The sequence below is a fragment of the Rhinolophus sinicus genome, chromosome 10 (assembly GCF_057876585.1).
Source record: "Rhinolophus sinicus isolate RSI-liver-muscle chromosome 10, RSI-T2T, whole genome shotgun sequence".
Taxonomy (NCBI): domain Eukaryota; kingdom Metazoa; phylum Chordata; class Mammalia; order Chiroptera; family Rhinolophidae; genus Rhinolophus; species Rhinolophus sinicus.
The window spans coordinates 14,014,373-14,027,741 of NC_142510.1; the positions used below are offsets into that span (position 1 = coordinate 14,014,373).

Below are 13,369 nucleotides of genomic sequence, written 5' to 3' on the forward strand. Positions count from 1 at the left end.
GTACATTCTACGCCCAGAAGTGTTCAGGCATCACAAACAACTTCAGAGCATTTTCATCACCTCAGAAAGACATCCTGCACCCCTTAGCCATCATCCCCAAATCCCCACATCACCACCCCTCCACGAGGCCTAGGTAACCGCTAATCTGCTTTTTGTCTCTGTAGATTTACCTATTCTGGACATTTCATATAAGTGGAATCATACTGTATGTCACCTTTCTGTGTCTGGTTTCTTTCACTTAGCGTGACATTTTCATGGTTTATCCACAATGTAGCATGTGTCGCTGCTTCATTCCTTTTTACGGCTGAATAATTATTATTGCACAGTATGGATAGACTGCATTTTACCCATTCATCTATTGATGGACATTTAGGCTGATTCCACCTCACGGCTAGTATGAATAACACTGCTATGAATAGTCATGTACACGTCTCTGTGTGGACATATGTGTTTTTCTCTTGAGTATATAGGAGTAGAATTTATAGGTGTACGGTAACTATCTTTTGAACTTTTTCAGGTACCACCAGACTCATTTCCAAAGTGCCTGCACCATTACATTCCGAGCGGCAGTGTACCAGGGCTCCAATTTCTCCACATCCTAACATTTACTATTTTGTCTTTTTGATTCTAGGCGTGCTAGTGGATGTGAAATGGTATCCCATTATGGTTTTGATTTGCATTTTCTCATGATTAATGATGTTGAGCACCTTTTCACGTGCTTATTGGCCTTGTATATATCTTCCTTGGAGAAATGTATACTGTGATCCTTTGACCATTTTAATATTTGGTTGTCTTTTTATTATGAAATTGTATAGAGTGTTTGTGTATTCTAGATACCAGTACCTTATCAGGCATAGCATTTGCAAATATTTTTTCCCATTCTTTTGGTTGTCTGTTTGCTTTTTGATGGTGTCCTGTGAAGTACAAAGTTTTAGATTTTAATTAGGGGATTGTACCATTTTAAAAATAATATTAATCAATTTGACATGATATTTTTGCATAGTAGGCTTAATTAATTCTTAAAGGCTGGAGGAGTAGTTTCCATGTAGCACTGAGAGCAGCCTCAAATTTTACATTGGACACCCCTCCTCTGGGCTCCCCCAACCAGCTTTTGGGTTCTTCTCTCTGCTTCCTCTTCCCATTCATTCTCCTTCCCTCCCCTGCCACCCACCAACTCCGGATTCCAACTCCGCAAAGCAGAGCTATTCAGGTTGTCAAGTTCCTGCCACAAAGGGTCCATCTGTGCTCAGAAGAAATGAAGGACTTTCTCTCCAGTCATTTTTATTGTCCTCGTGAGCAGGGCTGACAAGTGTTTAAATAAAAGACCCCCCCCAAACCCCCTCCTCATACTTCAAATAGATCCCAACAGAGGCCCAGATGGTTTTCTGGTGGCTTAGAATTCTCAGGTGACAGACTGGTTGAAGATGCCTGGCTGTTTCCCTCATAATGGTCTACTTGTCCTGACAAATAGTGGGCACCGTCCCCGCTCCCTGGGACTACAGCCCACAGTCTTGGCTCCATGCAGCACTGTGCGGCCATGAGGCTGGATAGCAACTCAAGAAGTGGCTGCTACGTGACCCTATCCATGGGCGGACCCTCTCAACCAAGGCTATCAGCGTGGCTCTTTATGACTCCTAGGAGGACATGGCAGAGACACAGAAAAGCCACGAGACAGAGATGGGAGCTGCTGGCCCAATCCTTTCCAATCAGGCCACCCAACTGACCCCCAGCTTGATCAAATGCAGACTCCTGGGCCTACCTTGAGTGACACTTCAGGGTGAGGGCATGGGATCAGCATTTTTAAGGTCTCTAGACGATTCTGATGTGGAACATTGCAGAAACAGGGTTCTAGAGACAGTCTTAGATCCTGAATTCTGTGAAGAGTGTGGTGGTGGGCGGAGGGGTGTGAATGAGGAGGCCCAGGTTCCACCCATTTGTCACCTAGAAGTACTAAGGAATTAGTGATCCTGAACTAAGAAGGTACTCGATCCACTGTCTTTCCACCAGCATTGAGCTGACCCATGGGGTTCTTGAGGGAACTGCAGACACTGCAGTGTGTAAGCGGAGTTGGTTTTTAGGGATAGCCGGATGTCCTATTGAATAGGAGCAGTTCTGGCTCCAGGTGGTGACCAGCAAGGAGGTCCACAGGCTGGATTATAGAGGGTGGCCCCTCATGGCTACTGGGGACACCCAGACGTGCAGCTGGTGCTCAGGGGTGGTCTGCCTGCTGGATCCCAGGTACCCACCCATGTGGTGTTGACTGGGACATGGTGGAAGCAGGGCAGTGTAAAGAGCTTCTGGAAAACTCAGAGCAGTGGGGACTGAGGGGCTGGACTTCAGTCTCCCGTTCAATCCTGTTCTCTAAAACACCCAAACAGACTGAGCCACTGTGGCCAGGCAGAGGAACGCTACACGGAGTCAGCTTGCTGCTGTCCTAGAAAAGCGGCCTATTCCGGGAAAGGAAAGTCCTGTGAGGTCAACGCGAGGTGGGGGCAGGGTGGGAGTTGGCGAAGCTGAACACTTCCGGCGTTTGTCCCCTTCTCCCCTGGGTTTAGCTCCACCCACCACGGCCCATACCCAACTGCTCTGAGCCCAACTCTGGGGCTTGGCAGCGATCACAATTTCCCACAAACCCGCGGTGGGAGACCCGGGCCCCTCCGTATTGACCCCCTACCCCCTCAGATGGAGGCGACGCCCCCCACAAGCAGGGGCAGCAGGAAGGGCACCAAAGGCTGCCCCGCCACCCGGTTGATCTCCCACTGACCATCACAGGTTCCGGGTTTGAAAGTAATTTGGGGGCCAGGAGGAGCGAGGGCCAGCGCTGGGGCCCGCAGTTCACCTTCTAGGGGCCCATGGGTTGTGGGGAGTCCTGGTCGGCCTTGACACTGCCCTTGGGAAAGCGCCCCTAGTGGGCGCCCTACAAATAGTAGGTTTCACCTAAGGGGTGGAGGAGACGCTGCGGGACTGGCCAGGCTCCCCCGGGCCAGTCACTGACAACATGACCACATTAGTGACCAGATGGTTCAATGGAGCATTTTTCCATAGCGCTGAATGATTACATTTCTAAAAATCATCTGTTTCTCTTTCTAAATTAGAACATTGCCCAGTGTTTCAGTGCTTGATCTTGAAAATGTACTGAAAATGGGGGTACTGTGCATTCTTGGTGCAGGAAATTTCAGTAACACAAAGAAGGAACTGATAAACATAACTTTCTTGAAGAATTCTCTGGTAAGATTTTTTTGTTTTTTTAATTTATTTTTTATTTGTTTTTGTAACAAAGATGAAAATAAGAGCTTCATAAGAGAAACAGATTTTAAATCGTGACTTCTGGTGAGAAACACCGCACTGGTGAGAAACAGAGCACACCGAAACTTCCTGTTTCAGCCTGTGGCTTTTCACCCACTAAGACACTATGTCTGCGTTCCCTTGCCGCTCTACCCACCTGACACATATCTGCTCTTTAACAAATGTTTGGAAAGGAGAACTCATTTCCCCAGGGCACAAGGAACAGGTGGGAAAAGTCAGTGCATTTGGGCGTTGACAGGAAGACTGAGGTACAGTCACCAGATGTCCAAAACAAATTCAACTCATGGAAGACCTCAGGAAAGAAAGTTTCGAGGAGGAAAGATGGGTAGTCAACTAAGAGTTCGGCATGAGATGGGAGAACTTGTATCATTGAAAGCTTATTTCTTGAGCACCTGCTACTAGGGGCCAGGGAATGTGCTGGGCTATTGAGGGGAACAAGGCCTGCAATACAAAACGAGGCAAACACAGGTAAGCAGGGAAGGGCATCCCAGACAGGGAACAGCATGGGCAAAGGTCCTGAGATGAGAGGAGCTTTGCAGGAGGCTAGAGAATGTTGTCCACGAGGGGAGATCTGCAGGGACCTGATGATGTAAACAGGGCCTTACAGGCCAGGGTCACAATTCATTCACGGTGGGAAGACGGGAGGGTTTTAGGCTGGGAGTTATTTCATTGTTAACAATGAACTCCTTTAGGCCTCGGCTGCTGGATGGAAGTAGCTTCAGAAGAAGCATATCCAGGGAGATGAGCTACGAAGGCATGACCTAGGCTCCCCATGACAGTGACATCAAGAGGTTGGTGGCGCCACAAAGCCCCTGGTGGCTTCAGCACAGAGGGAGGGTTTTCTCTGCAAGAAGAATCAAGTGGGAGGACATGAGGAGAGGTCAGTGGAGGTTTGACACAGGGTCACTTGAGAAATGCAGGGACAGGCTGTCCAATAACTTGAATGATGACAGGGAGGAGAGGTGAGGATATGGCCAAGGGTAAGGGAAGGCTGGTCATGACCTGCAGTGGGCGGCCCCTTGGAGCCAGAGACTCAGGCCAGAGGTGGGCCTTCCAGTGTAAGGGCATCAGAAGTATCCCTTGGAAGTGAAGGAGGGAGGTATGTGGGCCTGAGAGGGGCTCTGCGAAAAGGAACTCTCAGGCTGGGCTGCCTTCCTCCTCAGGAAGGAAGGGGCCAGGGCCAAGCTGAAACAAAACCCTTCCCCCAGTCCCCTCCTGGGTTGGGCAGAGCCCTTCAGGATTATCAGGGCCACCAAGAAGCTACTGTCAGGGTCAGGGTCCAGCCATGGCCTCCTGCAGGACTGTCTGCTGGCCTCTAGGTGGCGGTCTTTGTAGGCATCAAGAGTTCATTCCTACCATCCAAAGGGTCTGAAGACCCTGGCAGATGAGGATGCAGGACACTGACCCAAGAAATGTCTCTGTTTTTCAGGCCAACTGGCTCCCACCCTCTCTCCGCATCCTTCTGCTGATGTGTTTTCTCCTCACCAGACCCGTTTCTTCCCCTTTCTTCCTGTTCTATTCCTCAGGTAAGGCCCCACCTTGATCTTCATCACAGCAGCTTCTGTTTGCTGCCAATCACGCCTGCATGCAAAGCTGGTCTGCAGGCATGGGCGTGAGGCAGGAAGTCAGGACTGGGGAGTGGGGGGCGGATGTGGCCTCAGAAATGGTGAGCTGTGCTGGCGCCCTGAGGTCTTCCCAGGCTCCCCCAGTCTATGCATTTGCAGGCCCAGGTGAGGCCACAGGCCCAGCGATCAGACTGCTGCCCCCTCCCAACTCTGCCTTCCTTCCTGGTCCACATATGGGTGCACTCTAGTCCCCACTCACACACACATACACACACACACACACACACACACACACACACACTGCCCCAACCCTTAGGCCTCTGATGTTGGGAGAAAGATGAAGGAGTTTCACAGGCCCCAGCCCACATTGAGGGACAAAGGCCCAAAAAGAGAGGTCAGGATAAGAAAAGGGCCAACCCCCAAGGCGTGAGCTCCTTACTGCCTAGGAGTGGGTAATTAATGAGCACCTACTATGTGTAAAGCACAGGCTGAAATATTCGATTTCTCAACATAAGTCCATGGCCAGTGTGACCAGTGCTCCATTTATAGATTAAAGAGGTCGGGTGTCTTGTTCTTGCTCACCAGAGCTGGGACCCCAGCCTGGGTCCGTCAGAGGCACAGTTTCTCCCTGTAACCACTAGTCTCCCTGTGTCCCACCCCCACATCCCGACAGGCACTCAATTTTGTGCGACCAACTTTTATTTAAAAGCTGTAGTGAGAGTAACAGGTCAGACGTATAGAAGGAAACCCAGGCAGGCGGGGTGGAGAGGCTGTGCAAGGGAGGAGGTGAGGAGGGAGGTTGTCAAGGACAGGTCAAGGGTGAGCAGGAGGGCAAGGTTACTTCAGGAGGTTATTTACAACAAAGGGGGAATCAGAGGACTACTAGGTGTGACCGTGATCCTCCTAAACTCTATGAGGCCCTGAGACCTGGAAGCTACTCAGGAAGACTGTGCCACAGAGGAGAAACACTTAATATTCTCCAAGATGCTGTTTACTGACTTGGACAAGTCAGTCAACGCCTCCACCAAGTGCGTCCAATTCTTCAACACCTGGATCACCTTCTCCAGCTTCTCTTTGAACATCTTACATCCCCAGACGAAGAAGCTCTCCTCAGGCTGTTTGGCCCCTGCACCTTCAATTTTCTTATCAGGGCCAGAGGGGCTCTGGTCTCTGCAATGGTTTCGACTACGTAGTGCCCGCTTCTCTTTGAAAACTGAAGGAGTAGATTCCTGTGGGGATGGGGATGTTCAGGGTTCTGTCGAGGGTGCAGCCCCAGGTGCCGCTGGCTGAGGCCTCCCAGCCTGTTACACACACACACACACACACACACACACACACACCAATACACTCACACGGCAATCAAACACAAAAGTATGAACATTGCTCTGGAGTATGCAGGACACGAGCCAATATGTGGAAACTGCCTATAATCCTGCCCAAAACTCCACACACAGAGAAGGTCTCCCAGAGGCTCGGTCCCATAATTCCCCTCAGTGGCCAAACCGTGATGGCTGTACCTGAATGGTGGCTGACCGGCCATTGAGGCCAGCACCAAGCCCAGGCAGTTCCTCATATTGCATGGAACTGAAGGCAGGGCTCTGGCCACGGTGTGCTGGGCTGCCCCCTCCTGAGCCCCGCAACCATCCTTCCACTCACACACACCCCAGCCCACTCCCACTCAGGGTGGCTGAACACACGTGGATGCACCAAAATCAACAGAGAGCAGGGGTGAAGGGGAAGCACGGAGGGCTGTGACAAGCGCCTCAGCCTCACCTGGTTGTTGCTCTGATGGTGAGCATCCACGACATTAAGCGAATCCTCAGTGACTTGGTTCTGGGGAGAGCAGGGTGGGAGGCTTCAGACGTGCTCCTGTCTGCTGCCACCCGCAGTCACCACTGTGACCTCCATGGTCCAGGTGAGTCACAAGGGAGCCAGGAGTCCACCCAATAACGTGTCCCTGCCCAGCTCCTGGGGACTAAGCTTTGGGGGCGGGGCAAGGCCAAAACTCACCTCCCTCTCAGTTAGTGCTGACTGGACCTGCAGGGCAAAAATCACTTGGTTTAAATTCCTCCTGCCTCCCTCACTGTCAGTCTTAACCTCTGTGCTCTGCTCACCACCTCCCACAGCTGGGTCCAGCTAGGTGCCTGGGACCAGGTGTCTGGCATCCCAGTGTATGGACAGTATGTCCAATGACTTGGACACCCCCTCAGCCTCCCTGAGTCCTGCATCTCCACCTGTGCACTCATCTGCCACACAGGTGTGAATTTTGTCCACTATGAGGAATGAGACAACCTGAGGTGGCACCTTCATCATCATCACCATCATTGTCACTGTGAAACCACTCCATCCCACTCCCATGATGCAGAGCACAGGAGTGGGGAGACAGACCCACCTGGTCTTCTCTGTTGTTTTCCAAATGATCACAGACCGTGTCTACACCCTGGTGCTGTGAAGAGAGACAGAGTTAGGGCAAAGAAGCCTGATCTTTCTCCCTCCTCGGTCTCAGTGTACCAGGACATTCTCAGTTTCCCACAGTAGAAACCAGGCCCTCACTCAACCCCTAGCCCCCACCCATTCATGTGGAACCATCTTATCATCCTGGTTCTCAGCTTCTCAACTTTTTCTAAGGGTATCCGTGGAGGTAACCGTGATACTCAGGTTATATGACCCTCCTACCCCCAGACCTGTTACACACACACACACAGACACACACACACACACACACACACACACACACAGACGCACACATACAAATACACTCACCACAACAATCAAGCATACAAGTATGAATCTTGCTTTAGAGTGTGCAGTGCAACTTGGTTCCCAGGTATCCAACCCCCTATGGTTCCGGGTGAGAGTTGGCCTTGGTAGGAATTGGCAGTGACCATCCCTCTCTGAGGTGGCAACAGTGACACAGGTGTGCCTGCATCCAGCTGCTCTTCCCGACTGCTGACCTGGCAGGCCCACAACTCCCCAATCCCATTCTCACCCCCAGACACTTGGCTCAACCAGACAGACAGGTGGCACCCCATAGACTTCCTCCTCACGAGTCTCCACCTTATGGCCACAACGTGGCCCCTGAGCCCTGGATAATTCCATGCCATCAGTCCACAGTCCTAGTGTCACAAGTCCCAGAGCACCCTGGAAGAATCGATCACCCTCACAGTTGGGGTCGCAGGGAGTGGTAGGGTATGGAGAGGTTGGAGGGCACCACAGAAGGGCGGAATAGACGAGGCCCATTCCAGTCCTGGGATGCCAGTTCAGGCACCAGATTGGATGTTAAGTTTCCAGGAAAACAATGCCCACCCCCTACCCCCAGCTTTTTAGGGTATAAAGGGTCTACTGGGATTGGTGTTTCTTCTGACCTCCGGACCCTGCATTCCCCAGGTATACCCACGAGGACATTGGGTCTAATTCTTAAAGTCACACCTTGTCCCAAAAAACCCATTGTCCCTCAGTGCCTCTGACACACACGAAACATGCCTCTTCTCACACACACACAGAGCTGACCCCACTATTCACTTCCCAGAAAGGAATTCTGGCCCCACAACCAGGACCTGCTACATGAAGCAAAGGATTCTGCGCAAAATGAAACTGTGGGGCCCCTTGTCAAAAACTACTCAGAATTCAGTACAGTGACAGCAGGTCATTTGACCTACCAGGCTCAGGTCCATATGAGACTGGGGCCTGTTAACCGTATGGTCACATACCCATGACCCCCTGACTCCCCAGGGTCCTTCCAACGGCCCAGTGATGATGGAACAGAGCCAGGTCCATAGGAAGGGCCAGGAGGTGGTGGCTGTATTGGTGGGAGAGAGAGGACACAGTTGAAATGGGACTCCAGGGCCCACCGTTTCCCCATCACTGGCTCTCACTCACCTTGGAGTAGCTCATGGTTTCTCAGGGTTCGGGGACTGCGGCCTGGTGGGGAGGAACAGTTGTGAGGAGAATTGTCTCCGAGGAGAAGCCTCTCCCTCCACACCTACAAAGTGCCTTTGGCAGCAGCTCCCTGGGGGGAATGGGGGACCACTGATCCAGTTACCTTGTGTCAGATCCTCCCAGCACAGAGCACAGCTGAGGTTTGGGCACCAGAGGAAGGTCCAGCTGGTTTAAGAGCAGAGGAGGGAGGGTGGAGCTAGGGAAGGGTGGTGCCTGCCCTAGGACAGGATGCATATCTGAGTGACTCTGTGCCTGTGTGTGTGTGTGTGTGTAGGGGGCGGTGACAAAAACTGAGAGGGAGGGGCAGACAGAAGGGAGGAAAGACAGGGAGAGGGAGGTCTGAGGGCCTTGGGAGGAGAGGCCAAGTCCATTATACTCTGGGTCCCTGGCCTTTTCTCCTCCACTCTCTGAACTGGGGTGGAATCGGCCTCTTCTCTATGCTCCCCCCCCCCCCCAACCCCATCAGTCTGAAAGGAAGGAGGGGCAGAGAGGAATTCCAGACTTGGGAAAGCTGGCTGAGTTATTTCCCAGAGTTCCCTAGAAAAAAGTCATCCAGTTGAAGGTCAAGTGAAACGGCATCCAGGTCCCTTGAACAGGGTACGCCCTGGCTCCCAAGTCCAGAGAAGGTAGTTCTATAGCAGCTCCAACTCAGGACATGGCAGGACCTGCAAGACCCCTGAGGTGGGTTTGTCCCACACAGTCTGGCTCACCTCTCAGCTCTTCCCTAATACCCACTCTGGGCCAAAGCCCCACACAACTTAGCACAGTCTCACCCTCTGTATTGTGTCCCAGGGCTGCCTGAACAAAGCACCACACAATGGGTGGTAAACAACACACATTTATTCTCTCACAGTTCTGGAGGCGAGAAGTGGAAATCCAGCTGTTGCAGAGTTGGTTCCTTCTGAGGGCCATGTGGGAAAAACCAGTTCCAGGCCTCAATCCGAGGTTTGCAGATGGCCGTCCTCGTGTTGACGTGGCGTTCTCTCCCTGTATATGTGTTCTCTCTAACTTCCCACTTTTATGGGGACACTGGTTGCATCGGATTAGGACCCACCCTAATAAACTCATTTAACTTCATCCCTCTGTGAAGACTCTCTCTTCTATGAAGCTCACATTCTGAGGTACTGGCAGTTAGGATTCCAGTCTATGAATTTTGTGGGAACACAATTCCACCGCTATCATCCTCTTTGAGGACCCAGGCTCCTGAGGGGCCACCGTGTGAGCCCCACAGGGTCAGACCTACAAATCACACTTGCTTGGTGAAAGGCTCACTTGAGTTAACTAGACCTCAGCTGGCATCTCCCTGCCCCTTAGGAGCCCATTCAAGTGTCTGAAACCGATTTTCCACACCCAGGAATTTCAAATCCTTCCCTGAGCTGTGTGTGAATTTCAGTGTAGGAGAGAAAGGAGCTGGTCTTGCTTCTGGTACATGTATTATTTCTGCCCTTCATCTCTAGAAGCCTGTCCCATTGCCCTCCATGACTGTCTCACAAAGGCCACTGTCTCAAGACATTACATGTTTCATTGTGGACTGTACCATTTTTGTATAGCTAGTGAAATATAATTCACAGACAAAGAATTCACTCAGTAATGTGTACAATTCAATGCCCAGAAGTGTTCAGCCATCACAAGTAATTTCCGAGCATTTTCATCACCTCAAAAAGACATTCTATACCCCTTAGCCATCAACTCGAAATCCCCACATCATCACCCCCCACCAGGCCTAGGTAACCACTAATCTGCTTTTTGTTTTTATAGATTTACCTATTCTGGACATTTCACATAAGTGGAATCATACAGTATGTCACCTTTCTATGGCTGGTTTCTTTCACTTAGAGTGTCATTTTCAAGGTTCATCCACATTGTAGCATGTGTCACTGGTCATTCCTTTTTATGGCTGAATAATATTCCACACTACGTATAGATTGCATTTTGTTTATCTACTAATGGACATTTGGGTTGTTTCCACCTCTTGTCAAGTATGAATGACACTGCTGTGAACATTCATGTACATGTTTCTGTGTGGACATGTTTTCTTCTCTTGAGTATATAGGAGTAGAATTGATAGGTCATATGGTAACTATGTTTTTAACTTTTTGAGGTACCACCGGACTCTTCCAAAGCTCCTGCACCGTTTTATATTCCAAGAGGCAGTGTATGAGGGCTCAATTTCACCACATCCTCACCAACACTTGCTATTTTGTCTTTTCGATTCTAGGCGTGCTAGTGGGTGTGAAATGGTATCACATTATGGTTTTGATTTGCATTTTCTCATGATTAATGATGTTGAGCACCTTTTCATGTGCTTATTGGCCTTTCATATCTCTTCCTTGGAGAAATGTATACTCTGATCCTTTGCCCATTTAAAAATTGGGTTATTTGTTTTTATTATGAAGCTGTAGAGTGTTTATGTATTGTAGATACAAGTACCTTATCAGATATAGCATTTACAAATATTATTTCCCATTCTGTGGGTTGTGTTTTTACTTTTTGATGGTGTCCTTTGAAGTACAAACGTTTTAGATTTTGATTAGGGGATTGTACCATTTTAAAAATAATATTAATCAATTTGACATATTTTTGCATAGTAGGTTTAATTAATTCTTAAAGGCTGGAGGAGTAGTTTCCATGCAGCACTGAAAGCAGCCTCAAATTTTACATTGGACACCCCTCCTCTGGGCTCCCCCAACCAGCTTTTGGGTTCCTCTCCGCTTCCTCGTCCCACTCATTCTCCTTCCATCCCCTGCCACCCACCAACTCCGGATTCCAACTCCGCAAAGCAGAGCTATTCAAGTCTGTCAAGTTCCTGCCACAAAGGGTCCATCTGTGCTCAGAAGAAATGAAGGACTTTCTCTCCAGTCATCTTTATTGTCCTCATGAACGAGGCTGACAAGTGTTTAAATACAAGTTCCCCGCCCCCCTATACTTCAAATAGATCCTGACAGAGGCCCAGATGGTTTTCTGGTGGCTTAGAATTCTCAGGTCACAGGCTGGTTGAAGATGACTGGCTGTTGCCCTCACAATGGTCTATTTGTCCTGACTAATGGTGGGTACCGTCCCCGCTCCCTGGGACTACAGCCCACAGTCTTGGCTCCATGTAGGACTGTGGGCTCATGAGGCTGGATGGCAACTCAAGAAGTGGTCACTAAGTGACTCTACCCATGGGGCTGACCCCTCTCAACCAAGGCTATCAGCTTGGCTCTGTATGGCTTCTGGAAAAACATGGCAGAGACGGAAAAAAGCCACGAGACAAGAGATGGGAACTGTTGGCCCAACACCCTTGCCCATCAGGCCACCCAACTGACCCCCAGCTTGTTCAAATGCAGACTCCTGGGCTGACCTGAGTGACACTTCAGGGTGAAGGCATGGGATCAGCATTTTTAATGTCCCTAGGTTATTCTGATGTGGAACATTGCAGAAGAGCAGTTCCAGAGGCAGTTTTAGATCCTGAATTCTGTGAAGAGTGTGTGTGGGGGGGTGGTGGTGAATGAGGTGGCCCAGAGTCCACCCACTTGTCACCTAGGAGTACTGAGGAGTTAGTGACCCTGAACTAAGAAGGTACTCAGTCCACTGTCTTTCCACCAGCATTGAGCTGACCCAAGGGGTTCTTGAGGGAACCGCAGCCACTCCAGTTGTCAGCGGAAATTGGTTTTTAAGGATAGCAGGGTGTCCTATTGAATAGGAGCAGTTCTGGGTCCAGGTGGTGACCAGCAAGGAGGTCCACAGGCTGGATTAGAGATGGTTGCCCTAATGGAACCTGCAGTACTGGCGTCCTCAGGGGTGGTCTCCCTGCTGGATCCCAGGTGCCCACCCTTGTGGTGTTGACTGGGACACGGTGGAAGCAGGGCAGGGTGAAGAGCTTCTGGAAAACTCAGAGCAGTGGTGTGTGAGGGGCTGGACTTCAGTCTCCCAATCAAGCCTGTTCTCTAAAGACCCAAACAGACCAAACCACTGTTGCCAGGCAGGGGAATGCTACCGGGAGTCAGCTTGCTGCTCTCCTAGAAAAGCCACCTATTCCGGGAAAAGGAAAGTCCTGCGGGGAAAACTCGAGGTGGGGGAGGGTTCCGGGGATCGGGTGGGGGTAGGTGAAGCCGAACACTTCCTGTGTTCCGTCCAAAGGCCAGCCTTTGTCCTCCTGTCACTTGGTCTTAGCTCCACAGGCATCAGCCCAGCCCAACCGCTCTGAGCCCGCCCCTGGGAACAGAGGATGGGGCTCAGCAGTGATCACAGCTGCCCACAGGCCCGCGGTGGGAGACCTCCGTCCCTCCGTATAGGCCCTGTCCCCCCTCAGCTGGAGGCGACGCCCCCCACAAGCAGGGGCAGAAGGAGCAGCAGGAGGGGCACCGTCGGCTGCCCCGCGGCCTGGTTGATCTCGCACTGACAATCGCAGGTTCCGGGCTTGGGAGTCACTTTGGGGTCCTTGGGGGAGCGAGGGCCAGAACTGGGGGCCGGGCAGTCCAGCCACTGGGGGCCCATGGGTTGGGGGGAGTCCGGCTCGGCCTTGACGCTGCCCTTGGGAAATTTCCAGTAGTGGGTGCCCTTAATGAAGTAGGTATCAC

At 51.0% G+C, this 13,369-nt stretch overlaps 2 protein-coding genes and 1 long non-coding RNA gene across 4 annotated transcripts in view; 1 reads left to right on the plus strand and 2 right to left on the minus strand.

Annotated features, from left to right (window-relative positions):
- The first annotated feature begins 916 nt into the window (after positions 1-916).
- On the plus strand, positions 917-9,887 carry LOC148756846 (uncharacterized). The gene is made up of 5 exons (XR_016022606.1): positions 917-2,787; positions 3,096-3,228; positions 3,999-4,097; positions 4,736-4,832; positions 9,664-9,887. It is a non-coding gene; the product is annotated as an uncharacterized LOC148756846 (long non-coding RNA).
- Positions 5,553-8,930, minus strand: LOC109436333 (uncharacterized). Its single transcript, XM_088801314.1, has 6 exons — positions 8,914-8,930; positions 8,751-8,792; positions 7,264-7,317; positions 6,882-6,908; positions 6,645-6,704; positions 5,553-6,100 (listed from the first exon to the last, which is right to left on the minus strand). Exons 2-6 carry the CDS (start codon positions 8,763-8,765, stop codon positions 5,810-5,812), a joined length of 447 nt encoding a protein of 148 aa, XP_088657440.1. The 5' UTR covers positions 8,766-8,792; positions 8,914-8,930; the 3' UTR covers positions 5,553-5,809.
- A 1,498-nt stretch (positions 9,888-11,385) lies between the features above and the next one.
- MMP25 (matrix metallopeptidase 25) overlaps positions 11,386-13,369 on the minus strand; it is a 34,822-nt gene continuing 32,838 nt past the window's right edge. For both annotated transcript variants that reach the window (XM_074322840.2, XM_074322837.2), the window contains one exon: positions 11,386-13,369. In XM_074322840.2, the coding sequence (XP_074178941.2) occupies positions 13,098-13,369 (272 nt within the window). In that variant the 3' untranslated portion in view covers positions 11,386-13,097.